The 26,378-nt window shown below is 38.0% G+C and overlaps 1 protein-coding gene across 9 annotated transcripts in view; it reads left to right on the top strand.

The window, feature by feature from the left end:
- LOC148877395 (DNA/RNA polymerases superfamily protein) overlaps positions 1-26,378 on the top strand; it is a 44,360-nt gene extending 17,982 nt beyond the window's left edge. Inside the window, exons 2-15 of one of the 9 annotated variants that reach the window (XR_016113295.1) lie at positions 3,505-3,677; positions 6,244-6,417; positions 6,599-6,722; positions 6,823-6,923; positions 7,061-7,147; positions 8,422-8,517; positions 8,637-8,757; positions 9,197-9,325; positions 21,084-21,175; positions 21,445-21,556; positions 23,302-23,645; positions 23,790-23,957; positions 24,065-24,261; positions 24,630-24,764. Coding sequence is in view for 6 of the 9 variants with exons in the window: in XM_088986310.1 (XP_088842436.1) it covers positions 3,505-3,677; positions 6,244-6,417; positions 6,599-6,722; positions 6,823-6,923; positions 7,061-7,147; positions 8,422-8,517; positions 8,637-8,757; positions 9,197-9,325; positions 21,084-21,175; positions 21,445-21,556; positions 23,302-23,645; positions 24,630-24,967; positions 26,125-26,245 (2,012 nt within the window). In the remaining 3 variants the exon portion in view is untranslated. Of the gene's footprint in view, positions 1-3,504; positions 3,678-6,243; positions 6,434-6,598; positions 6,723-6,822; positions 6,924-7,060; positions 7,148-8,421; positions 8,518-8,636; positions 8,758-9,196; positions 9,326-21,083; positions 21,176-21,444; positions 21,557-23,301; positions 23,646-23,789; positions 24,586-24,629; positions 24,968-26,124 lie in introns of those variants that run through there. The other 8 variants (XR_016113294.1, XR_016113286.1, XM_088986316.1 and 5 more) reach the window with 8 other exon arrangements.

Genomic DNA, 26,378 nt, shown 5'->3' with positions numbered 1-26,378 from the left:
ACTCTATCTTGGTGAATGGAGCAGTGGTAGACCATTTCGCTGCAGTGAGAGGCCTTAGGCAAGGGGACCCCCTCTCCCCATTTTTGTTTACTTTAATTGTTGAAGTCTTGGGCAGACTAATTACTAGGGAAGATTCTAGACACCTAGTGAAGGGTTAGAGAGTGGGCAGAGATAGGGTACCAATCACTCATCTACAATTTGTTGATGATACCATTTTGTTTTGTGAGGGTGAGGAGATTAGTTGGGTCAAGAATTTGAAATTGGTGGTGCAACTCTTTGAAAAAATGTCAAACATAAGCGTGAATTTTGACAAAAGTTGTGTGATGGGAGTCAATTTGGATGAGAGGGAGGTGGCAGAGAGAACGGAAATTCTAGGATGTGTAACCTCTGAGTGGCCTCTAAATTATTTGGGACTGCCTTTAGGAGATAGTCTGAGAAATAATAGCTTTTGGAATCCGGTGGTGAATAGGTTCACTAAGAGGCTAATGTCATGGAAGAAGAACTACCTATCTTTGGGTGGCAGAATCACTTTGATTAAGTCTACCTTGAATAGCTTGCTGATTTACTTCTTATCGGTTTTTAGGATCCCGGAAGGAGTGAGTAGGGTCTTGGAAAAATTGATGAGAGATTTCCTATGGGAACCTATGGAAGGGAAAAGAGATCATAGTGTTGGGTGGGAGGTGGTTACCAAAAGTAAGGAGGTGGGTGGATTGGGTTTAGAAAGTATTAATGGGGCTTTACTTGGAAAATGGTTGTGGAGGTTATCAATGGAAGAGGACAAGCTATGGGCTAAAGTGATTGTGAGCATTCATGGGTAAATGGTTGATGGTTGGGATGCTGGAGTTTTGACTAGGGCTACACAAGCTTCTCCTTGGAAATCTATACATGCCATTCTTCCCTCTTTCTTGTCATTCATCAGGTATGACCTATGTTTTGGAAACCGGGTAAAATTTTGGGAACATATTTGGGTGGGAGTTGTGAGTTTGAAAGAAAAATTTGCTTCCTTGTATTCCATTTCTTTGTTTAAAAATGAGCCAGTGTCCACCCTTGTGGTACCTTCAGATTCTTCTCCTGGTTTGGATTGGGATTTAGGTCTGAGAAGGGGCATTAGGGATGCTGAAGCCAACCGGGTTTCTGCCTTAATTCAGACCTTGGGTGGGGTGGTGTTGGACCCTGGGAGAAGGGATAGTAGACTTTGGACTCTGATCCCTTCGGGTGAGTTTTCTTGTGCTTCTTTTTTTAAGGCCTTAACACAACCCTCTGATAGCTTGGGTATAGACTTTCCAATTGGGGTAAACCGGTTCCCCCAAGGATTGGTGCTTTTTGTTGGGAAGCCTTTATGGGAAGATGTAATGCTTGTGACTTGCTCCAGAAAAAAGACCTAATTGGTGCATCCTATGTAAGGCAAATGGTGAGAGCTGCTATCACTTACTAATTCTCTTGCTCCTTTGTTTCACATATTTGGGAATGGTTTTTCTCTTTGTTTGGTTGTAGATGGACACCCCCGGAAGATGTACAAAGTTTGTTTTTCCTCTTCCTTTTTCAGGTGGCCAAAGAAGAGGGGAAGAATTCTTTGGAGATGTGTCAGAGCTGCCATATGTTGGGCAATTTGGGAGGAAAGAAATTCAAGGATTTTTAATGAGGAGAGGAATAAGGAGGCCATTATTGAAACAATTACTATTAGAGTGGTAAATTGGGCGAAGTCTCTAGAATTATTTGAGAATATCTCCACAGATATGTTGAGAAGAAATTGGAAAGAAGTGGCCACCTCAGCTCCTGTTAAAGCCAAGACTAGCCCCCTTTGGTCTCCCCCAGTATCTGGTTTTACTAAGCTGAACTTTGATGGGAGTAGTGAAAGTAATCTGGGACCTTCTAGAATAGGAGGAGCTTTTAGGGATGGAGAAAGGAAAGCATTGTTCTTTTTTCTGGTCCTATTGGTGTAGGCGATTCTCTTCGAGCTGAGATCTTAGCTGTGATGGAAGGAATTAAGAGGGCAAAAGAGTTGGGCTGCCAAAAGCTCATTATTGAAGGGGATTCAAAACTGGTCATAGGATGGCTGCAAGGAAAGGAAATTGGTCTATGGAAGTATGGTAATGAAAAAAGATTGTTCAACCAGCTAGCACAAGGTGTGGAGATTCAGTTACATTGGGTAAAAAGGTGTGCTAATACATTTGTGGATACCCTTGCTAAACAAGGGGTGGGAAGGGAACATTTATTTTGGGCCATTTTGTAATTGCCTTGTATGTACTTTTCTTGGGGAGGGTTAAGAGAGTTTACCCCTCCCTAGTCCATTGTACTTCCTTTTCTTTTTTTTTTTTTTTACTGAAAGTTGCTGTTATTGATAAAAAGAAAACTTTGCTAGCAGTTTAGAGAACTGGCTGGTCCAGAGTGGTTAACTCCATCGGTGGGTCATCCAGCTGGATCAGTCTAACTATGGTCATATGTTGAAGTGGATGGTTTGACCGGTTGGCTGGACTGATTAACCTTGCTTAAGGTTCAGAGAACTGGTCAATCCAGAACTGTCAACTCCATCACCATAGTGACCTGTCTGGTTGGACCAGTCTAAAATGATGGTTACAAGTTGAACCAACTGGTCTAACCAGTTGAAAGAACCAGTTGGTCTTGCCAATGGGATGGTTCAACCAATTGACTGAACCAGTTATCCTTGCCAATAGGCTGGTTCAAATAGTTGACTGAGTTGGTTGCGTTTGCCAACAGGTCAGTGAATTGGCCATTGCTACTGTGGCATGTCATCTAATTTTGTTAAATATGTTTAACATATACAAATAGATAAAAATAATTTTTTTACCACACTTAATTTTGTTTAATATGATGAGTATATAACATGAGAGATATGTCCCGTTCTTTTATCATTTCCTAAACTTTTCTGTAACTTTTGTATTTTATTTTTTAACTATGACATCACAGGTTGTCTCTTTTGACTTGAGTAGTTGTATCATTCATATCCGGTTAATCTGTTGGGAACCCACAGCCTGACACAACCCAACCTATTTAAGTTGACCCAACGGGCGAATGAACCCGCTAAGTAAATATGTCAGGTTTGGGCTGGTTCAACGGGTTGGATCTGGATTACCATCCTTATTCACATGTCCTTGAGCATTCAACGCATGAAAAATTACCCAGTCGTTGGTTCGATCATTATTAAAGGTGCATATGGAAACAATAATCTTGGTTCCTGGCTTCCCCTATATTCCCAAGAGTACATTTATTTCTAATTTTTCTTTCCTTCTCTTGCAACACTTATTTATCTTGACAGTCTTAAACGTAGTTAATCTTCTAGTTGCTTGTAAAATATCGATTTCAATTTAATTGATTTTTATCATTGTACAACACTCTAGAAGAACATCTCTATTTTGTACATTGAACTTTTTTCTTGATGGGCAATATCTTTCTTTAATCTCCCTCCTTATCGATAATATAACACGGTGGTCACTTTGCTATGCTCATGGAGATTATGATACTAGACTATCACATATGTTTCAGGGATGGATGGAGTTGACAAAGAGAAAGTTCAGAGGATAATATATGAAATGAGTAAAGGATCCAAATATTTTGAGAATGAGGAACGCAAAGAGGAGTTCATAAGACAGAAGATTGAGAATATGCGTGTTCAATGTGCAAAGCTCACAGCGATGGATATATCTCATTATCAAGGGGTATGCATGAAAAACATATACATGTTGTGTACCTGTTGTTTGTGTAATTGTATGTAACTTTGCTTATACTAAGTAGAATAGGGACTTGGCAGTATTTGTTGCTATTGTTAGTATAATGTGTACCCTCTCTTGTTTTGAAAAGGTTGACGGAAATGGGGTGATGGTGAGAACAAAATAATATTTACCTCACTCTTTCTTTCTACATTTTTTTTTCTCTTGAAAATGTGCATGCTCAATGTGCAGAATCATAATGATAAATCCTATAAGATGGTATTAGGAGGAAGGTGGAAAGAGGGATTGGTGTGGGAAGACTAGTGCTAGGAATTCCTCTTTGTTAGGGAAATGGTCATGGAGGTTCCCTTTTGAGTTAGATAAATTATAGCATGTTCTAGTCAAGAGTATTAATGGTTTCCAAGGAAATGGTTGAGACATTGGTTAATCTGCTAGATTGGTCTTCTCCTTGGAAAGTTATTTTGGCTCCACTGCCTCTCTTCTTACCTTTTGTCAGGTATGCTGTATCTTCAGGGAATAATATCAGATTTTGGAAGGACCTAAGGTAGGGGAATATGCCTTTTAAGCAGAAATTTTCCAACCTCCCCAATCCTTCTTGCAATAAACTCATTGACCCTATCCTAATGTATTGTTTTTTGTGAGTCAGGGCTTGCTTGGGACATTGGTTTTAGGGGAGGCTTAGGGGAGTGTGAAACTCTACTTATTGTACACATCACCAATTATTTGGTGAAATCTTCCTTGATAATTCAATTGAAGATTGTAGTTTTTTTTTTGGTATTGAAACTCAGGCCTTGTGCCCCCATAGGGGCCGTAAATCTTTTTTTTTTTCCTGGCATAATACAACACTCTTTTCAGCAACTATTTAATATAACTCTTCTTCAAATGGTGGTGAGAGCCGATAGCGGGACTCGAAACCGCATCTATTCTAGGACTACCCAGTTTATGTACCAACCGAGCCACCACTCGGTTGGATAAGATCATAGGGTTTGGGTCCTAAAATCTTTTGTCTCTTTCTTGTCTTTCTCCTTTTGTTGTGCTCTTTCTCCTCCTTTCCTTAGTCTTGGTGGCATTCCTAGTGAAAGCAGTATGGAAAGGCCTTGCCCCCTAAAATTAGAGTTTTCTATTGGGAAGTATTTCATCTAAATGTGGGGTGAGGGTCAATTGCCTCAATAGAGTGCATGGCGTTCTATTTTCTTTGGGATGCGTGGCGTGCTGCACATAATCATTATTTTATTCATTAATATATTATTTCATAGTCACCAATAAAAAAAGTTTTGAAGTTGTTCTATAGGCTTTGAGAGCTAAGGCTGCATAATAGTCAATATAGTAAGTTCAAGCAAAATTAAAACTCACAGAATGTGTACATGATTCTAATAGATCAACTGAATAATCTATTATATAAATAAAACTAGGATTAATGTCACATCCAAAAAGAATTTTGAGCTGGACCAAAATGAACATTATTTCCATTTGGCAGGCAATGATACTACTGCTCCACATATTTGCGATATTGTTACCTTTTCCTATAAAAAAATATTTGCGATATTATTGCCAACCCATCATGTTATAATACCATCTCATCTCTCCACATATTGTTGGTAGTTTTCACTAGGGAATATGCTGATTTCAGTTATAGTTCATATTGGTACCCTTGGAAATGGAAATATATGCCTCAACTTCCAATGTAAGATTGGATTTTTTTTTTCATTATCAGCAAAAAGATAAATGTCCGTTACAAGCGTCCCAAGGGGAGGCGTGAGGTGCAGCCTCACTCTAAAAGAAAAAAAAAAAACAGCACAAAATTACAATTGGTACCAATGCAACTGATCCCCAGTTACTCCTTGCTTGGCTAGATAGTCAGCAAATGCATTACCCTTCCCACCCATTGCATAGTCTAGTTCATATGTTGTGTTACCCATTTGAATTTCTTCATTTCATTTTTATAACACCATATCACTGAGTCTGGATCTCTAAGCCAGCCCACCACCACCTTGGAGTCCCCTTCTATTACCAAATTCTCCAAGCCTATCTCTCTTGCAATCTGTACACCTTGTAGGACTGCATACGGTTCAGCCCTTAAGGAGTCTCCATTTGCCATTGATCCTGAATAGAGTGCTCTTAAATTCCCATCCTTGTCTCTTATGGTCCCTCCAATTCCAGAAAGGCCTGGGTTGCCCTGACTGCTCCCATCAATGTTTAGTTTCATGAAGCCTTCAATGGGAGGTGCCCAAACCAACCGTGTTTTAGTCTTCTGCACTGAACTAGAAGCCACTGAAAACCAATTCCTCCAAATGTCATCAAAGGAAAAATGTCTGAACAAATCCATAGTTTGTAGTCAATGTATAATTCTGGTCGTTACACAAATGTAATGACCTCTTGCATTTCTATAATTCATCTGTGTTAACCTCTTGCATTTGCAATGTTGTCATTATACTGTTCATCCACAAACAACATTGATATTTGTTTGAAGCATCCCCTCTCTTTTTCCTCTTTAAGGACATGCTGCTTCTTCTTCTGATGATCACATGTAACTCCATGGTTGTACTGTTCCTAGGTAGCTGATAAAAGAATGTCAGAGCTAGAAGCTGCTCGTGATCTGTCAAAGATTTGGCTACATGTAGATATGGATGCTTTTTATGCTGCTGTTGAGACATTAGAGACTCCTTCATTGAAGGGGAAACCAATGGCTGTTGGCAGCATGTCCATGATCTCCACTGCTAATTATGAGGTGTGAATTGCAAGCTGTAAGTTTCGAGAATGGAAGAGCTAATACAATTTGAAACTTACCATAAAATATTTATATGTCAGTGTAGATGCTCTACTTTAATCATAGGTTCCAATTTAAAGAATAGAAATTCTACTACTTAACTGCATGAACAAAACATGATATTACTACTTTGGATGTTTAGGCACGGAAATTTGGAGTTCGTGCTGCAATGCCTGGTTTCATTGCTCGGAAATTGTGCCCAGACTTGATATTTGTTCATACAAATTTTAAGAAGTATGCTTATTACAGTGACTTAACTAGAAAAGGTTAGAAATTCTTCTTATATGGATAATTATAAAATGCTACTTAAAGTTATTGTTTTCCTAACAACTAAATTTAAATATTTATTTTTGTTCCTTTTTTTAGTTTTCCAGAAATATGATCCCAACTTCATGGCTACTAGTCTAGATGAAGCATACCTTGATATAACTGAGGTTTGCAAAGAAAAGGGCAGTAGCAGTGAAGAAGTAAGTTGATATATAAAGGGACTAATTAACCAATCAGAAAATGGTTCCTTTCCTTTGCTCCTTTAATAAAGATTGTTCCTATATGCTTTGTTGAATAATCCTTTATCAAATTACCCTTCTGTTATCTCATTGCTTAGATTGCTGAAGAGCTCAGGAAAGGTGTTTATGAGGAGACTGGTCTTACATGCAGTGCTGGAGTGGCACCAAATCGCTTGCTTGCTAAGGTTCGTTTTGGTTACCTTCTAACATAGTTGCATTACTAAGGATGATGAATACAAGAAATAATATGCTTTTCTGAACAGTTTCTGAAAAGAAGTTTAGAGATTTATGTTTCTGATCTAGAAATTCTTGCATCACTATTGCAAGGGATGATCGAGTTCAACAATGTCCAGTTCATGTAATCGAGAAAAATAGTTGATGTACTAAAATAATGTCTCTTTTTCTTTGTGTTTTCTGAATGGATAAAAACATGATTAAATTTGAAATATTTATGTTTGATAGCCAATTGGAAAAGAATTTTCTGTTGATAGTAAAAAAATATAGGTTAGTCATATCATCTCCTTGGTATTAACAGCTTTTTTTTGAAGAAAAGTACAGTATAATGTATTAATTTAACAACTTGCTAGTTCTTGAGTCTTGTTAATGAACCTGTTTTTCTGTCTTTCTATGAGTAGTGATAGTATCTTTTTGTCGGGAAGCTTGCATGGGGTATTGGGGGGGGGGGGTAGGGAGCATTTACCTGCTCTAATGAGTGTTTGGAATGACGAACAGCAAGTAACATTCTAAGTTTCTGACAGCTACTTTTTCTTGGTTGAATTTTATGTACTTTTTTTTTCCCCTTTGCACACTGGCACTGGAATTTTATATATAAGATTCTCTCTGGTAATGGGGGTGTATGGTGATTGACCATAAGTAATGCACTTATGATTTATAAACAGAATTGCCATGTATAGGGGGCAGTATGAGTATATGGTCATTAAGTCAGCCAAGTTGCAATTATTTATTTAATATTTGTCTGAGCATCTGAAGAGTGGTCTTCTGACCATAGAAGAAGCACTGCCAAGTTAGTTGTAAGGATGAATGCTTCACCATTTAACTCTATCAAGGGACATATTCTCTGTTTGTGAGACTTCAAATCATTTCATGCTACCTCAACCTAGATTCTTTTCAACCTTCTAGCTCTTCTAAAACCTTCAACCTTCATTAAATTGGTTCTTCTCATTGGTGTAGATGGTATTGTCCATGCACATGCCTAAACCATCTTAGGTTTATTTTCTCTCATTGTAGCACCTATTGGAACTACTCTCCTTTTGATTGCCTATCACTTTTCTCCAAACAACATTAAAGCCTTACAGGCATCATGTGTAATTTTCCTTCTAATCTGATTTCAAAAATTCTTCTTTTTTTTTTTTGGTTTCGATCGATTGATTTCAAAAGTCCCATTCAAATAATGCTTGTTCTTTCTAGAGCCTGAAATTCTCTTCCATATTTTTCATAGGTTTGCTCAGATATAAACAAGCCAAATGGACAGTTCATTTTACCAAATGATCAGATGGCCATCATGACATTTATATCGTCACTCCCCATAAGGAAGGTACTTTTGCAATCCTTGAGTGTATTCTTGGCAGTTTTGGCATTATTTATTTCCAATTTGAACTAATTTTTATAAAAGTGCCATGTTCGTAAGTGTTCTTTCTGGTAGTTTTGGCACAGATTGGAGGCATTGGTAAAGTCACTGAACACATATTAAGGAATGTCCTTGGGATCAATACATGTGAGGATATGCTGCAAAAGAGTGCTTTCCTATTTGCACTTTTTTCTCGTTCTTCGACAGGTTAACATACTGGTTATTGCTTTCAGTTTTTCTTTATATTCTTCATTGAAAATACCCCCATTTGCAATTTCTTTCAATATGAGATGTAGAAATATTTTATCCTATTTATAAGGCAAGCATCAGAAGGGGTTTTGCTTGTGGCCATATATATATTGTATATAATTTAAAAAACTTGCACTGATATCATATAATTAATAAAGTAAAACTTGTTAAAATTTTTTAATGCATTTGGGAATAAGTCAAGATACATTTGAGTAATATTTTATATCGATATCCATGCAAATGGAAATACCAAATATGTCACGGAAATATAAAAAAACATGTAGATATTTTAAACAATGCTTATAGATCCATAGTTATGCATATCACAAGCATTTTATGCATGCTTTATTCTTTATCTGTTCTCCATCTAAGACAATGGATTTCTTTTTTATTGCAGACTTCTTCCTATCTGCAGGACTGGGCTTAGGGGGAACAGACAGCCCCCATGTTAAGCTGCGAAAAAGTATCAGTAGTGAAAGAACATTTTCAGCCACAGAGGACAAGGATCTGCTTTATCAGAAGTTAGGTAATCAAATGTCTAAGTCAAGAAGTTGCCTATTCCTCAAAGAAGGCCTACTGTATAACTATCTGCCAAAATTTTAACTTCTGATTTCAGTAAGCAAATAGTCATTGAGTCCTTTTTATGGACAAAACATAGAAAGCAGCATGCCAACAATCAAGTAATTAGTGAAACTCTTGGTCTCTTAAAGATATTTATAATAAGGCACATCTGTTTCTTCTGGGAATGTTTATAATAAGGCACGTTCTTGCCAAGCTTAAAGCCAATCCCACTTATGCTCAAACTCATCAGCCTCCAAAACTTGTCTGAGGGAAGCAGAATGCTAAAATAACCCAAATGAACTTTTCTACATTTCAACGTTCAATGCAATTTTATTTTATACGTTGATAGGAAATATTAGCATATTTTAGGATCCTGTGAGTAGATTTTCCAAGGATTATGCAGAAAATAACATTTACAGCTGAACATGATGATCCGTACTTCAGTAAACTCGTACTCCTGAAAGCTGCCCACCTCAAACAAAGAGCATTGTTTGAGTCTACCTTAACAAAAATTCTTAGTCATCTACTAGAGAGGTGAAGGCTTTGGCAGTTGGGATGAATTCCTATTTCAGCTGAACCCAAGAATTGTGTATTTTGTTGCTGATTTGCTTGCCAGAGGGAGTAAGGGAACATTTTATTTGTTGGGGATCTTTTTTATTGGTGTATGGGGTTGGATTTTTATTGGTCTTGCCTTGGCCTTCTGCTATTTTCTTTTCTTTGGATCCTTCTTTTCTCAGCTATTATTGAAGTTGTATTCCTTTTTCTTTTAATAAATTTTGTTATTGATAAGAGAAAAACCTCTTCATCTTGAGTACACCATTCTTTCAACCAATCTATGTTACCCAGATATGGGAAAGACATTGCTAGACAAGGTATCAGATATGAAATTGACTCTAAAAATTGTGTTGAAAGTGTTAAAATAATTGATTTTATGTTTGTTAGGGTCTGTTTGGCTGATTAAAGCCTTTTTATTTTAATCTATTATTGTACTATCACTCAGTAGGGGCACAATGGTCATTTCCCTTTTTATTTTTTCGCCCTATATATTATAATGAAGCTGGCACCGCCAGTACTGTTCCATTGCCTCAACACTTCTTCCTTCTCTTCTCTTCTCTCCTCTTCTCTTCTCTTTGCTGTAACCTTCAATCGATTTACTGTTAAGATGGTATCAGAGCGTGACCATTGAATCTGGGCGATCAAGTGTCTTCTCCAAGATGCTGAATCTGGGCGGAACAGAGGAGTACATCTGGGTTGATCGAATCAGACCTGCAACTGGTACCGCTCCATTTTTTTTCTTTTTTTTATTCTCTTCCCTTGGTCGTGTACCAAGAGGAAAACAAATGGACCTGAACCACTGAATGTTGGCACACCCTTGTGAGGTTTTTCCTCTGTTTGTTTTGGATCATATGATCCTGTACCAATGAAAGGCTGCTGTAGGTCACGTATGACCTGTTTTCTCTACTTGTTGGCTTGATGCCTTGTGTGTAAGGATCTCCCCTTGTGATTATTGCTTGTAGACCTGCTGAGAAAACTAGTAGGCTGGGACTGCTACTCTGTACAGGCCTGAAAATTAGATCTATCATCTTGTTTCTTCTGGAAATTGGTGTTGGCCTTGTGCTCTGATTAAGTCCAAAAACTGCAGTGTGGGTGGACTGATCACTTGTTGTGTTTGGAGTTTTTCGTTCTGATATAATGAGGGATCCTAAGTTGAAGTTTTTTGATAAAAAAAAGTCTGTGTTGACCATGTCTTCTGAGAATTCTGCTACTTCAAGGATTTCTGGAAATCAAAATGGGGTAAGTGGGGGAATGGATATGAGTTTCCCCATGGCTGTCATTCCCTTTGATGGTCTGAATTACCTTGGATGGTTTAGGGGAATAAAACTCTACATCACTGCTAGGGGAAAAATGAGATACATCAATGGGAAAGTGAAGGAACTGAAGAGCGGAAATGCTGAATATGATAGGTGGAACCAAGAAAATAGTATGGTGATGTTTTGGCTCTTGGTTTCCATGCTACCACAGGTGAGGAAAACTTTTATGTGGGCTGAAACTGCTTGTGAAATATGGGAACAAGCAAAGTCCACCTATTCAGAGCAGAGACACCATGCCAAGAAATACCAATTGCAAGCTGAATCGTCCACTTGCAAGCAGGGAGAAAGGAGTCTCTCGGTGTACTATTCAGATCTGACATCAATATGGAAAGAACTTGATCACTAGCAGAATGTTAACTGGAAGTATGATGAGGATGTAAAGGCATATAAATCACTTGTATCTCAGCAACGGGTATTTGCCTTCCTCTTGGGGCTGAGTCCTTCATATGAGTCCATCAGGGTGCAGATCTTGGGAAGTAAAGACTTGCCATCAGTTCAGGAGGTTTATGCCTTGGTTCAGTCAGAAGAAAGTAGAAGAAATGTGATGAATTCTACAGAGGGGGAGCTAGTTGCTCTAGCTGTTCGGGGAAATTCAGATACTAATGTCAGAGGTGGTTCTAAGAAGGATGACTCTCAGAAGAGAACAAATGATAAGAGTAAGCTTTGGTGCATTCACTGCCAGAAGGCAAGACGCACCAGATCTCCATGGAAAACCTAAATGGGCACAGGATTTGGGTAAGAAGTCAACAACTATCAGGGCAAGAAACCAAGTCAGTAGAATCAGAGAAGGTATAACTCACCTAATATGGCATCTCAAGAGACTGGTCCCATGGTAACTCAGGAAAGGCATCCCAGTTCTGACCCTAAGGAAGAGATCATCAACTCCTTCCGTGACCATTTGGAGTTATATGGTAGGACTCTTCGCCAAATGGATACTGGTCCTACCCCGTCTACCTCTTTTGCATCTGCTTTAGGTAATACTGCCATTGTCTTCCATGTGTCATCTCGTACATCTGATTCCCCTTGGGTAATTGACTCCGGAGCCTCAAACCACATGATCGGTAAATCAAACTTATTTCAGGCATACAATCTTCTCTCTAGGAGAGATAAGGTGAGACTAGCTGATGGTTCTTTCTCCACCATAGCTGGCCAAGGAACCATATCTCTCCCACTCGGCCTTACCCTTTCTAATGTACTACATGTTCCTAAATTACCTATAAATCTGCTTTCCATTAGTAGTATTACTCACTCCTTGAACTGTTCAGTTACTTTCTATCCGTCTTCATGTGTGTTTCAGGATTTGGTCTCGGGGAAGACGATTGGTAGAGGAAGCATGATGGATGGCTTCTACGTGTTGGAGAATAAAGTTGGTCTTGTGGCTACAAAGTCTTTGAGTTCGTCCAGTGAGAGTCAAGCCTATTTATGGCATAGTCGTCTTGTTTCTTTTGAGTCGTTAAAAGTTATGTTTCCAAAGTTGTTTGAGTCTTTGTTAGTGAGTCAGTTGCAGTGTCAGACATGTCAATTGAGTAAACATTGTAGAAGCTCTTTTCCTTTGAGAAATAAAAGATCTGAATTTCCGTTTCATATTGTTTATTATGATGTTTGGGGCTTTATTACTCTACCTACTGAGGCTGGATATAAATACTTCATTACCTTGATCGATGATTACTCTAGATACACCTGGGTTTACCCTATGCGATCTAGAGAGGAAGTGCCTAAAATTGTGAAGGACTTTCAACGCATGGTATTCACTCAGTTCCAAACTGAAATCCATATTTTCCAGTCGAACAATGCAAATGAATACTTCCATGGTGATCTCACAAAATTCTTTGCTTCGAGTAGATCACTTCAATGAAGTTCTCGTGCTAGGACACCTCAACAAAACGGTGTTGCTGAAGGGAAAAACCGTCATCTTCTTGAAGTAGCTCGTGGCTTGTTAATCCATATGAATGTTCCGAAACGCTTTTGGATGGATGTTGTTCTATGTGCTATGTACATCATCAACCGTATCAGCTTTTGTTTCCTACAACTCTGTTGTTCCCCATTCCAGTGCGTGTTTTTCGGTGTCATTGCTTTGTTCATAACTTGTCACCTACTCGGGGTAAACTTGATCCTCGTGCTATTCCTTGTATCTTGGTTACCCTCTATCTCAAAAGGGGTACTGTTGCTATGATCCTGTCTCTCATAAGTACTATGTCTCAATAAATGTGTCCTTTGAGAATCAACCTTTCTTCTTGGTTTCTCCTCAGGGGGAGAGTAGGGTTGAGGAGAAATAGGCTCAGACTCAACTACCTCCTCTACCTGATCCTCCTCCATTCCATGTCTTTTTTCGCCGCCACAAAAGCCAGCAGAGTTCAAGAGCCGTGGAACCTGACACTATGCAACCAACATCATCGGCTTCACCGGAGGTTGATCCTTCCCATCAGCCAGGTACATTTGCTTCTATTGATATGCCTGCTCCTCTCAATGTTGATTTCCCTGTCATTAATGATCTTGATGTTTCTATTGCTAAGAGAAAGGGTGTTAGATCTTGTACTACTAACCATCCTATCTCTCACATTGTGTCCTATGATCATATTTCATCTTCATATCGTGCATTCCTCTCCTCTGTTGACAGTATCCCGGTTCCTAAGAATATGGCAGAAGCTTTATCCAAACCTGAAAGGACAGATGCAATGAAGGAAGAGATTGATGCATTACACAAAAATGACACTTGGGAGTTGGTGGATCTTCCTGAAGGGAAGGAACCAGTGGGGTGCAAGTGGGTGTTCACAGTTAAACACAAGACTGATGGAATTGTTGAGAGGTACAAGGCTAGACTGGTGGCAAAAGGTTTTACACAAGTAGCCAAGATGAACTCTATCAGAATCCTAATTTCACTGGCGGCAAATCTTGACTAGGAACTTCACCAATTGGACATAAAAAATGCTTTCTTGAATGGTGACTTAGAAGAGGAAGTGTACATGACCCAACCTCCAGGTTTTTGTGCTAAAGGCAGTGAACAGAAAGTGTGCAAATTAAAAAAATCTTTATATGGGCTGAAACAATCTCCTTGAGCCTGGTTTAGTAAGTTCCACTCAGCAGTTCAACAGATGGGGTTCAAACAATGCTAGTCAGATCACACATTATTTGTAAAGAAAGGTGAAGGGAAAATTGCAGCTCTAATTGTGTATGTGGATGACATAGTGATCACAGGAGATTGGGAGGCTGAAATATAGAGACTAAAAAAGTTCTTAGCCACTCAATTTGAGGTGAAAGATCTAGGCCCCTTACGTTATTTCCTTGGAATTGAAGTTGCCCGCTCTCATAAGGGCATCTTTATTTCCCAATGGAAATATGTACTAGATCTACTAGAAGATACAGGCAAACTGGGGGTGAGACCAATTGACTCACCAATTGAACTTAACCATCATCTGGGAGATAGTCAGGGAGAGTTCTTGAAAGATGTGAAGAAGTTTCAGAGACTTGTAGGGAGACTCTTGTATTTGTCTATGACTAGGCCTGATATTGCTTATGTAGTGGGCGTCCTTGGTTAGATACCTCAAGAAGTTTCCTAGAGTTGGTTTGTTGTTCCAGAAACATGGACATTTAAAGGTGGAGGTATATACTGATGCTAATTGGGTAGGGGTAGTTGATGATCGAAAGTCTACCAGTGGATATTGTGCCTTTGTAGGGGGAAACCTAGTCACATGGAGAAGTAAGAAGCAAAGTGTGGTGGCTAGGTCTAGTGCTGAAGCAGAATACAGAGCTATGTCTCATGGAGTTGCTGAAATCATGTGGATAAGAAATCTGTTAGGAGAACTGGGTTTTACAGTTAGCAACCCTATGCCACTCTATTGCGACAATAAGGCTGCTATCAACATTCCATCTAATACAGTCATCCATGATAGGATGAAACACATTGAAGTGGACAAGCATTTTATTAGAGAGAAACTTGTAAATGGAGAAGTGTGCACCCCATATGTCAGCTTAGAAGAACAACTTGCAGACATCCTCACCAAAGGCCTTTATCATGTGCAGCATAATGATTTGTGTGACAAGTTGGGCATGATTGACATCTACGCTCCAATTTGAGGGGGAGTGTTGAAAGTGTTAAAATAATTGATTTTATGTTTGTTTGGGTCTGTATGGCTGATTAAAGCCTTTTTATTTTAATCTATTATTGCATTATCACTCAGTAGGGGCATAAGGGTCATTTCCCTTCTTATTTTTTTGCCCTATATATTATAATGAAATTGGCACCGCTAGTACTGTTCCATTGCCTCAACACTTCTTCTTCCTTCTTCTCTTCTCTTATCTCCTCTCCTCTTCTCTTCTCTTCTCTTTGCTGTAACCTTCAATTAGATTTACTGTCAAGAAATTGAAATACTTGACACAATATGACACAGATATCTAGATATCATATTGTCGGCAAATTAAGAAAGATAGGATTTGATTGATTAAGAGATTTGAATAAATTTAGGAAGGATTAGATTTGAATAAATTTAGGAAAGTCATATCCTAGGATTAAGGGAAAGATTTATTCAATCCCTGATTGCGAGAGATTCTAGGGGTTTGCCTTTCCTATCTTTTCTTATTTAAGTTGTATGCTCAATATGTTTTTATCATCAATAAAGAAAACTTTCTCCTTTTCTCCCTCTATATTTTGCCACATGGTATCAGAGCTTTAGGGTTCGATCATGAATTTTAAGGCTGCCATGGTTGGCTCTGGTTCAGCCTCTTTGGATGCTACCAGCGGTGTGACGTCTTCGGAGGGAGGTATTCAGTCAACGGCTATTTCTCTTTCTGAGAATTCTCTTCAAATTACCATTCACAAATTGAATGAAAAAAATTATCTTGAGTGGTCTCAGTCCGTGCGATTGGTGATCGACGGCAAAGGGAAACTCGGCTATTTGAATGACGAAGTGAAACCGCCAGCCACTGATGATCCAAAGTACAAGCAGTGGCGTTATGAAAATTCGATGGTTACCGCCTGGTTGATCAACTCTATGGATCCGGTGGTTGGAAAACCATTTGTGTTTCTGTCGACGGCTCGCGATGTGTGGGAAGCTATTAGGGAAACCTATTTGGATTTGGACAATCATTCACAACTGTTCGAACTGAATACCCGAATGTGGAAGATGCAGCAAGGTGAACGTGAAGTAACATCTTATTATAATGAGACGATGGCTGTTTGGCAGGAGTTGGATTTATTTGTAGAAGAAGAATGGGAAAGTTCGAGTGACAGTGCTCGGTACAAAAAGAAGATAGAAAGAAGCCGGGTATTTGTTTTCTTGGCTGGTTTGAATAAAGAACTCGATGAGGTTCGGGAACGTATCTTAGGGCGAAAGCCCTTGTCTAGTATAATAGAAGTTTTTTTAGAAGTGCGTAGAGAAGAAGCATGGCGACAAGTGATGTTGAAGAATGTTAGTGAAACAAAAACAGAGAATGAAGGGTCCGCTCTTGTGGCCCGATGTGCAGACTTAGAAGGAGATAGACGAGGAGGAAAGCAGAGGCCTTGGTGTGATCATTGTAGAAAGCCATGGCATACTCGGGAAACCTGCTGGAAGCTGCACGGGAAACCGACAGGTTGGAAGAAAAAATCAGGTAGTGACAAGTCAGGGGAGATGTCCACGTGTTTCAAGCAAGCAGTTCGGATCCAAGGCAGCAATCATCCTCAGAGTCTCTTCCTTTCACAAAGGAACAGATAGAGCACTTATATAAAATGTTTCAATTTCAGTCGTTAGGAAATTCTAACCCATTCTGTTCTCTATCTCAGGCAGGTAATTTTTTCATTGCAGCCATTGCTTGTACCAAATTTAATGGCTCCCGGATATTAGATTCAGGTGCCATTGATCATATGACCGTCACTTCACAATTCTTTTCTTCATATACACCTTGTGCAGGGAATCAAAAGGTTAAAATTGCAGATGGTTCCTTTGCTATTGTTGCTGGGAAAGGAACTGTGTCTATTTCTCCTTCTCTAAACCTTAAAGATGTTCTGCATGTTCCTAACCTATCATACAATCTCGTCTGTCAGTAAACTAACCCTTGATCATAATTGTCGAGTTAATTTTTGGTCTTCTCGTTGTGAATTTCAGGATTTAACCTCGGGGAAGATGATTGGGGGTGCTAAATAAGATGGTGGTCTCTACCTCTTTAATAAAGGATCAACCTTTGGAAGGCAAGACCGACAGACTTGTTTCAGTTCTATCTCTGTTTCTAGTGACAATGAAGTTTTGTTATGGGATTATCGATTAGGACGTCCTAGCTTTCAATATTTAAAGCATCTATTTCCCAAGTTATTCATGAATAAAAATCATTCAGTTTTCCAGTGTGAATCTTGTGAATTAGCAAAACATCATTGTGCTGTTTTTCAGTTTCAATCATATAAAAAATCAAAACCATTTACCATGATTCACAGTGATATTTGGGGTCCTTCTAGAGTAACAACTCTTTCTGGAAAACGTTGGTTCATTACTTTTATTGATGATCATACTAGAGTCACTTGGCTTTCCTTTTAAAAGAGAAATCTGATGGTGAAACTGTGTTCAAAAATTTCTAAAACATGGTTCAAACACAATTTCAGACTCAGATTAAAATTTTTCGAAGTGATAATGGAAAGGATTTTTTTAACAATGTGCTAGGGAATTTTTTTTGCTGAGAAAGGAATTGTACACCAAGTTTGTGTAATAATACACCTCAACAAAATGGGGTGGCTGAAAGGAAAAACAAACATCTCCTTGAAGTTATTAGAGCTCTATGTTTTAAAACTAAGGTTCCTAAGTATCTTTGGGGAGAAGCTGTTTTAACAGCCACTTATTTGATTAACAGACTGCTTACACGAATTTTGGATTTTAAAACACCCATATAGGTTTTCATTGACTGTTTTCCAAACTCTCGGCTAGTGACAAACATTCCCTTAAAAATTTTTGGAAGTGTGGCCTTTGTTCATAACCATGATCCTAAACATTCAAAACTTGATCCAAAAGCACATAAATGTATTTTTGTAGGCTATCCCACTGATCAGAGAGGTTACAAATGCTTTGATCCAGTTTTGTAAAGGATGTTTGTTTCTATGGATGTCACCTTCTTTGTAGGAACCTCGTACTACAACAACTCCCATCTTCAAGGGGAGAGCAGCACTAGTAAAGATGATTTTTTAGATGGTTCTGATTTAATGTTTGAATTTGTCCATAATGATGTTCCTCACAACCTGTCACTGAAAGAAAGTGAGGCAGAAAATACAAAATTAGTGGAAACAAATGAATTAAATATTGAAAATGTTGAGTCTACCAATGAACAACCTTTGGTAATGCCATCTCAAAATGAAAAAGCTAAAACAACAGAGATGCGTGCGAAACAATATAAAGGCCTTGTATATTCAAGGGAGTATCTAGCACAGAGAAGGAGAGGCACTATTCTGCAACATCAACAAGAATCTGATAAGAGGTTGGATCATGAAATTCATGATAATTCTCCAAAAATTCCTGAAAAGATTCCTCTAGGTAATTCTGATTCTTCTAGTCAGCTTGATCTTCTCATTGCTCTTAGGAAAGGTGTTAGGTCTTGTACAAAACATCCTCTGTCAAATTTTGTATCTCACAAAAATATTTCACCTTCATATTGTGCCCTTATTTCACAAGTGTCTAGTGTATCCATTCCTAACAGTATCCAAGAGGCTCTAAATGTTCCTGAGTGGAAAGAAGCTGTTTTTGAGGAGATGAGAGCTTTGAAAAAGAATGCTACTTGGGAGAAAGTGGATCTTCCAGATGGAAAGACAATTGTTGGTTGTAAATGGGTGTTTACTCTGAAGTACAAGTCAGATGGATCCTTGGAGAGATACAAGGCTCGCCTAGTAGCTAAAGGCTTTACTCAGACATATGGAGTGGACTACTCTGAGACCTTTTCTCTAGTGGCGGAGCTAAATACATTTCGAGTACTCTTATCTGTTGCAGCTAATCTTGATTGGCCACTGAATCAGCTAGATGTGAAGAATGCCTTTTTGAATGGAGACTTGGAGGAAGAAGTATATATGGAGCCTCCACCTAGTTTCACTGAGAAGTTTGGAACTAAGGTATGCAAACTAAAAAAGTCTCTATATGGTCTTAAACAGTCTCCCAGAGCCTGGTTTGAAAGATTCACAAGGTTCGTTAAAAGTCAAGGATATAGTCAAGGACAATCTGATCATACTCTTTTGACATAGAGATCCACCAAAGACAAGGTTTCTGTTCTAATTGTCTATGTTGATGACATAATCTTGACTAGAGATGATATTGAAGAGATGAGCAGACTGAGTAGACTGGAGCAGAGCTTAGCTAAGGAATTCGAGATTAAGGACTTAGACCAGCTAAGGTACTTTCTTGGAATGGAAGTGGCAAGACCAAAGAAGGGCATTGTGGTTTCACAACAAAAATATATTCTAGATCTCTTAAAAGAAATTGGAATGAGTGGATGCAAACCTTCAGACACTCCGATAGAAGTTAATGCTAAGCTTGGAGAAGTTAAAGATGAGGTTCCAATAGATACGGGTAGATACCAAAGGCTGGTAGGAAGATTGATTTACTTGTCACATACACGTCCTGATATTGCCTTCGCTGTGAGCATGGTGTGTCAATTTATGCAATCCCCATACGAAGAATATCTTGAAGCTGTGTATCGAATTCTTAAGTATCTAAAAGGCACACCAGGAAAAGGACTCTTCTTCAAGAAAAATGAGAAGAGAGGGGCTGAGGTGTATACAGATGCGGATTGGGCAGGTTCGGTCACTAATAGAAGGTCAACTTCGGGGTACTGCACATTTCTTTGGGGCAATTTAGTTACTTGGAGAAGCAAGAAGCAAAGTGTAGTTGCTAGAAGTAGTGCTGAGGCTGAATTCAAATCAATGGCTCAAGGAGTGTGTGAGGTTCTTTGGCTAAAGAGGGTGCTAGCAGTTCTTAAGAGACCAGTGAGTTTTCCTATGAAATTGTATTGTGATAACAATGAAGCTATCAGCATTGCTCATAATCCGGTTCTACATGACAGGACTAAACATGTTAAGATTGACACACTTTATAAAGGAGAAGCTTGAAGAAGGAATAATTTGCACTCCGTTTGTACCAACCACGCAGCAAGTTGCAGATGTTTTGACTAAGGGCTTGTTGAGACGGCCATTTGAGCTTCAAGTTAGCAAGTTGGGCATGATAGATATCTTTGCACCAACTTGAGGGGGAGTGTTGGCAAATTAAGAAAGATAGGATTTGATTGATTAAGAGGTTTGAATAAATTTAGGAAGGAATCGATTTGAATAAATTTAGGAAAGTCATATCCTAGGATCAAGGGAAAGATTTATTCAATCCATGATTGCGAGAGATTCTAGGGGTTTGCCTTTCCTATCTTTTCTTATTTAAGTTGTATGCTCAATATGTTTTTATCATCAATAAAGAAAATTTTCTCCTTTTCCCCCTCTATATTTTGCCACACATATCAACCAATCTGTTAACATGTTTGTCATATTAATCATTCTTTCAACCAATCTCTTTTCATATTGACTTGTGTTCTTTGCTTTATAGAGAATCAATTCTTCCATTTTCATCCAAAAAAAATCCATTAGTTGGAAGTTAAGATGTTTAGAAGTTTCTACAAGTCAGTGAAGTATCTGTCACTAAAACCAAGGTGTGATAATCTATTTGGTTAGATATTGGGTGAACTTGTTTAAATGATAGTGTTCTTTTGAAGATCATCTTCGCTTTGTTCATTCAAATGAGTATGTACTATATAGTCCACTAGTACTATTGTTTGCAATCACCATGCCTTCGCTTGACTTAAGGTTCTTTTGTCAAGTAAGCCACCTTGTGCTTTTATTCTCACTCTTAAAACTCTTTTCTTTTGCAGCAGATATTGCAGAGACATTATCAAATGACATGCAGCAAGAAGGTCTTCGTGGTCGAACATTGACACTAAAATTGAAAACTGCAACCTATGAGGTACCTTTCTGATCTTTAAGTTCTTGTCCCCTCCGCCTAGTGACTTCTTATGGTTTATACTTAAATTCTACACTGCTGCAGTTGAAGTTCCAGAGTTACTACAGAATTCATTAGGGAGTAATAAAATACCCTAGTGTAATTTTGGAAATATAACAAATTACATGTTGGTCTTTGTTAAGTTTCTCCTGAAAATTCTTATTAATTTCCATCAACATTATCTAATTATTCAGATGTTATCCCAGGTTTGCTGATAAATTTGCAATCCACAGGTTCGAACTAGAGCTGTGTCTTTGCAAAAATATATTTGCTCAAGTGAGGATATCTTAGATCAAGCTTTGAAGTTGCTAAAGTCTGAGCTTCCTCTTTCTTTGAGACTCATTGGTAGGGTAAACAACTTGCATTTTGGTGATCTATGTTTGTCATGCAATTGTTATCAAATTGGATATAGTTCCTGCTTAATTTTGTTGTATTTGCAGTATTTTACAATGGGTTAATGATTCAATGAACATCCTCGCTTTTCCAAGTGTGAATTTTCTACTATGTTTATCAATCATTGGCTTGATCAAGGTTCAAAATTTTGACATGATACACCATGTATTGGGGGTATTGTATCGTATATCTATGTCTCCGATACCCCAAATAAGGGGTGTTTTGGATTTTGAGTGGTTTCAGGGGTAGACATGCCTAAAACCGATCCCCTGAAGCAATTTAAAAAAAACCAAAAAAAGTTATTAAGCATCAAAGCACCTGATACGCCTGTTTGTGCATATTGGGTGTATCGATACTTTAAATCCTGGGCTTGATAATTTGGACAGCAAAATGATTTCGATCTTTTTATATTTTGGAGCCAATGAATGACAAATATGATAAGGTGCTTGTGGCTTATTTGATGAAAGCATATTTTATCTGATTATCACTCTTTAATAGGTACCCCCTTTAATAGGTACTTGTTCGATACAGTACCTAACAGGTAAAAAAATGCAAAGAACTTCCACTAAGAGTGCAGCACCCTTGGTTATTGCTAAGCTGCTAAACTGGAGTAATTAGTATCCAGGATGTCCATTATTCCCATTAGGATGTGACCAGAATAATCAATTTGAGAATGAATTGATGCTTCACTTTATGCTCATATTTATTTATTTATTATGCTGTCTGCTACGCGGTCCACGCCATTTTTCCTATGGAAAATGCCAACTTAATATGCTGTGTTTTATGCTTTAAACATGGAACCTTAAGTGGAGGCACATTGCTGATCTGGTATTTGCTTAACTAATATAGATGTATTTCTGTTTGTTTTCTTATGGCACTTCAATTAGATAACTGACACACTCCTATACAAGCAATTATATGACCTTGTGACCTTGTATAGGTCTAGAGACTCCTAATCACTCTTCAGCTCAGATCTATAGATGGAATGACTTCAAAGTTTATTAAAACTATGATTAGATAAATTAATTGATTTCTGGTTGATGATATTATGAGGGGCTCTCTTGAAATTTCAAGAACTTCCATCAGGAGAGAAATCCCTTTGCAAAGTTGGTTCCCTCTGTCTCAAAGAGCTATCAAATAAACTTTGATGGGTGCTCTTTGGAAATCAAGGATAGTGGGGGGCAGGTAGGGCCTTTTAGGATTAAGTAATGAAACTGCTATGAAGGCAGAGGTTTTAGCTTTACTGCAAAGATTGAGATTGATGTATACTGGATTTATGGAGGCTGGAAGTGGAAGGTTACTCACAGTTAGTTATTAGCTGGAAGAGTTGTGAGGAGGGATCTTGGTAGATGTGACATCACATTAAATATGCTATATCTCTTCTTATAATTACTTGATGAATCTTTTTTTTTTGGAGTATAATGTTGGGATGGTCTTCCACAACTGAGGATGGGTCCTTTGATTGACCATGTTTTGTTTGTCTGTTTTCCTGATTGACTAAAAAACTTACCCTTGTTATTGATTTCATAGTTTGTATACTGCGGCTTAGAATGGTTGTGATTTCCATGTCTTGACCATCCAAATTAAGATATGTATACAATGTGGCATATACAATATTTTGGTCAAGAGATGTTTTATTAATTTCCTTATTTATGGCATACTAATCCAATATGATGGAATCTGATTCTTTTTGGCAGGCCTGCGAATGTCTCATTTTGACAAACTTGGTCCTGCTGATCCAATGCAAAAGACTCTCACAGGTTTTGTTATCTCAAGGAATACTTGTGAAAAAGCTACAAGTTGTAATAGATCCCTTGGTGCAGATGCCAGTGATAATTGTACCATGTGTGGGACTGAAACTGGTCTTTCAACTGATGACCATGAGATCCATCTCTTAGATCCAGGTTACAACTATAACTCCATGGAACCTTATCAGCTAAACCAATTATCATGTTCTGATGATGAGGGTTGTACACCAAGCAATGATGCTGGTGAAATGAAAAATCTTCATACACTGATGAGTAGTAAGTGCCCATCCAAGGTGTGTATTTGTGCTCTAATCTTAATTTATTAATAATTTTCAGTGATTATTGCACCTATTTGGTTGGTGGGATGTTTAAATCATTCCTAAACTGAACCAGTAACCCATGACTGAATTACATTGCTACTTTGTTTTGTTTGCAAGATTATTAAATTGGAATTGGTTAGGTTCCTAATTGGGTTAACTAGGGTAGCTCCCTAGATAACTTTACCTATTTCTGCCACGTGGATGAATCCTACGGCAAATCCAGATTTACATTAGATGAGGATACTTTGGATCGTCCATGTGCTCACTAACACTCCCATAGTCCAGGTCAGCCCTATACTGTCTTGTATCGTATTTTCTTCGAAGTGTGATAATGTTCGGGCTTCCAATTTTGATCTGGAAAGTGCTATAATGAGGAGTTTATTTTGGGCAAGACTTTTCAGGCTGAAGCTCACTGTATAGATAAAGGGTGGAGAGTGAAACATTAACTAGTGGTCTTTGTGAGCGCCAAAACTCGTTATAACATGGAAGATTCCTGGGTTGTGTAGCCTTCTTTATTACATGACTCAACTGGGAGACTTGTCCCTTGCAACACAGTATAAATATATATTGTGGCATGTTATGACCTCAGGTATTATGTTTTTGCACCCACATTAATTATAGTTCTTTTCTTTTCTCTAGAATCAAGCTGACAGGATTACAAAGTCCATACTCCATAGCTGAAAAGCATTGGATCCAGGCCCATTTTGTACTGAGAGTACACCATTTGACAAGCATTCGTGAGACAGTGACACCCAACGAAGTGTCAGTCATAGGTTATGTAAATTTAGCTCACAAGTGAGCTAATCTAGCTTGGCTCATTTACAGCCCTATTTAATCTGGTGCTGACTAAAACATCCAATGCAACATGTACTGGAAAACCAACTATAAATCACATAAGACTATCTAGGAAGTCTAATGTTAATTTATATCATTGATAATTTGAGTTTTTTTGTGCAGCTTTCCCAGATTAATACCCCTGACTTGGTAGAATTCCATGATACCGATAAATTGCAAAAGGTGGAACTGGAGTCTGTTGCTTTCTTTGGGAAATCCAAGGGAAACAGCATTGATCAAAGGAACAAGAGAGGCAATCTATTTTATGATAAAACAGTATTGTCATTCAGTCAGGAAGGACAAACACTGTGGGTGGATGGTTATAAGTGTTCATTATGTGGAGTTGAGCTGCCCCCTAGTTTTGTTGAGGAGAGGCAAGAACACTCTGATTATCATCTTGCGGAGATGCTACAGAAGGAAGAATCTGAATCTAACCCAAGAGATCTCATGCTGGTGAATGGGTAAGATACCCTCATTCCCAATTTCATGTGTCTCATCCATCATTCATTATATGGTTTAAGTTGTTATCTTAATTCTTATCATATGCAATTCATTTTTTTTTTTGCATTTTGGCTACAAGTAGCCAAGCTCATATAGTTCGGACAAGGCTTAGTTGAATTTGAGTTCCTATTTGGATGGACCATATGATTTGACTTTTATAAAAAGAAATACTTGAGATGTATGCACATCAAAAGACTTTAAAAGGAAATAAGGGCAGTATAAATGATTTGAGCTTTTGCATAGTAATATTGTTCTTTATTTTTCACCTATAAGCTTCATTAAGCTCTCTTTATCTATATTTACTGTACTATATATTCTTTGAAGAATATAACATAAAAAATTTCTAAAAATTTATATTACCATGTTATCTACAAGTGCTTTTGTGAGTGATATTAGTGATCTTTATATGGTTGAGTCAAGCAAAATAAGATCCACGAGTACTTAATACATACCAAAGTCAAGAGTCTGATTGTTTCAGCATGTGTTGACTGAATCTTTAAACCTTGGGGACTGTTTCAACCAGTCCTCAATTGGCTTGTACTGCCCATGTAGGGGTCATGTAAATAAATTATGTTCGATATTTGCATTCTATCTGGTGTTAATTTTTGTGTTGATGGAATCAATTGTGATATCTTTCCTACCGCTTAAACCATCTCTTGTCCTTTTGTAACATTTAATATATGAGAGGTTCACTTTACTGTTTGGCTTTTGTTTCGCAAGTGACTTAGTTGACTTTGTCCAACCTTATTGCTAGTTGATGTTGCTCCTTAATTTTCTAGAATACATCAATTCCTAGTTTGTAGGTCTCATTCTTGCCACCTTGTAAGATTGTGTTGAGGTAGGATTTGTGACCAACCAAGAATTAGGCTACCTTTTTCAGTGTATGATAATAGTTTACATTAGTCTTAATATTTTTGCTTACTTGGATATCATTACCCAAGACCTGCATGAGTTATTCCATTTTTTGCATGCTAATTTGAAGTCAACAGTGACTACATTTCTTGGCTGAATTTCTCAGCCGTGATTTTCATATGTTTTCTCCGTGAATCATGTCTGAAGCATCTAAATATGCCATTGTATTCGTGTTTTAATCCAATTCTTTTTGTTTTTTCACCAGGTCTATCCAGAAGGCAAAGAGCTCTGGAGTCGGAAAACGTAAGAAGCAGAAGTCTCATCCAAAAGATGGCAAACACATACCCATCGATGTATTCTTCGATAGGAGAAATCAAAACATGTAGCATTATCTCTTTTTTTTTTTTTTTTAATTATGTGTAAATGGTAGCAAAGCCTTTTACTTTAGCCTGTTCAGATGTTTGGCTTCTAACAATAAAGCTAATTATTTATGTTAATAACTGGAGTATTGGGATTTGT

The sequence above is a fragment of the Nelumbo lutea genome, chromosome 1, assembly GCF_056320005.1.
Source record: "Nelumbo lutea isolate HS-2025 chromosome 1, American lotus-T2T, whole genome shotgun sequence".
NCBI classification, from domain to species: Eukaryota; Viridiplantae; Streptophyta; class Magnoliopsida; order Proteales; family Nelumbonaceae; genus Nelumbo; species Nelumbo lutea.
This window is presented reverse-complemented; position numbering and strand designations above follow the sequence as displayed.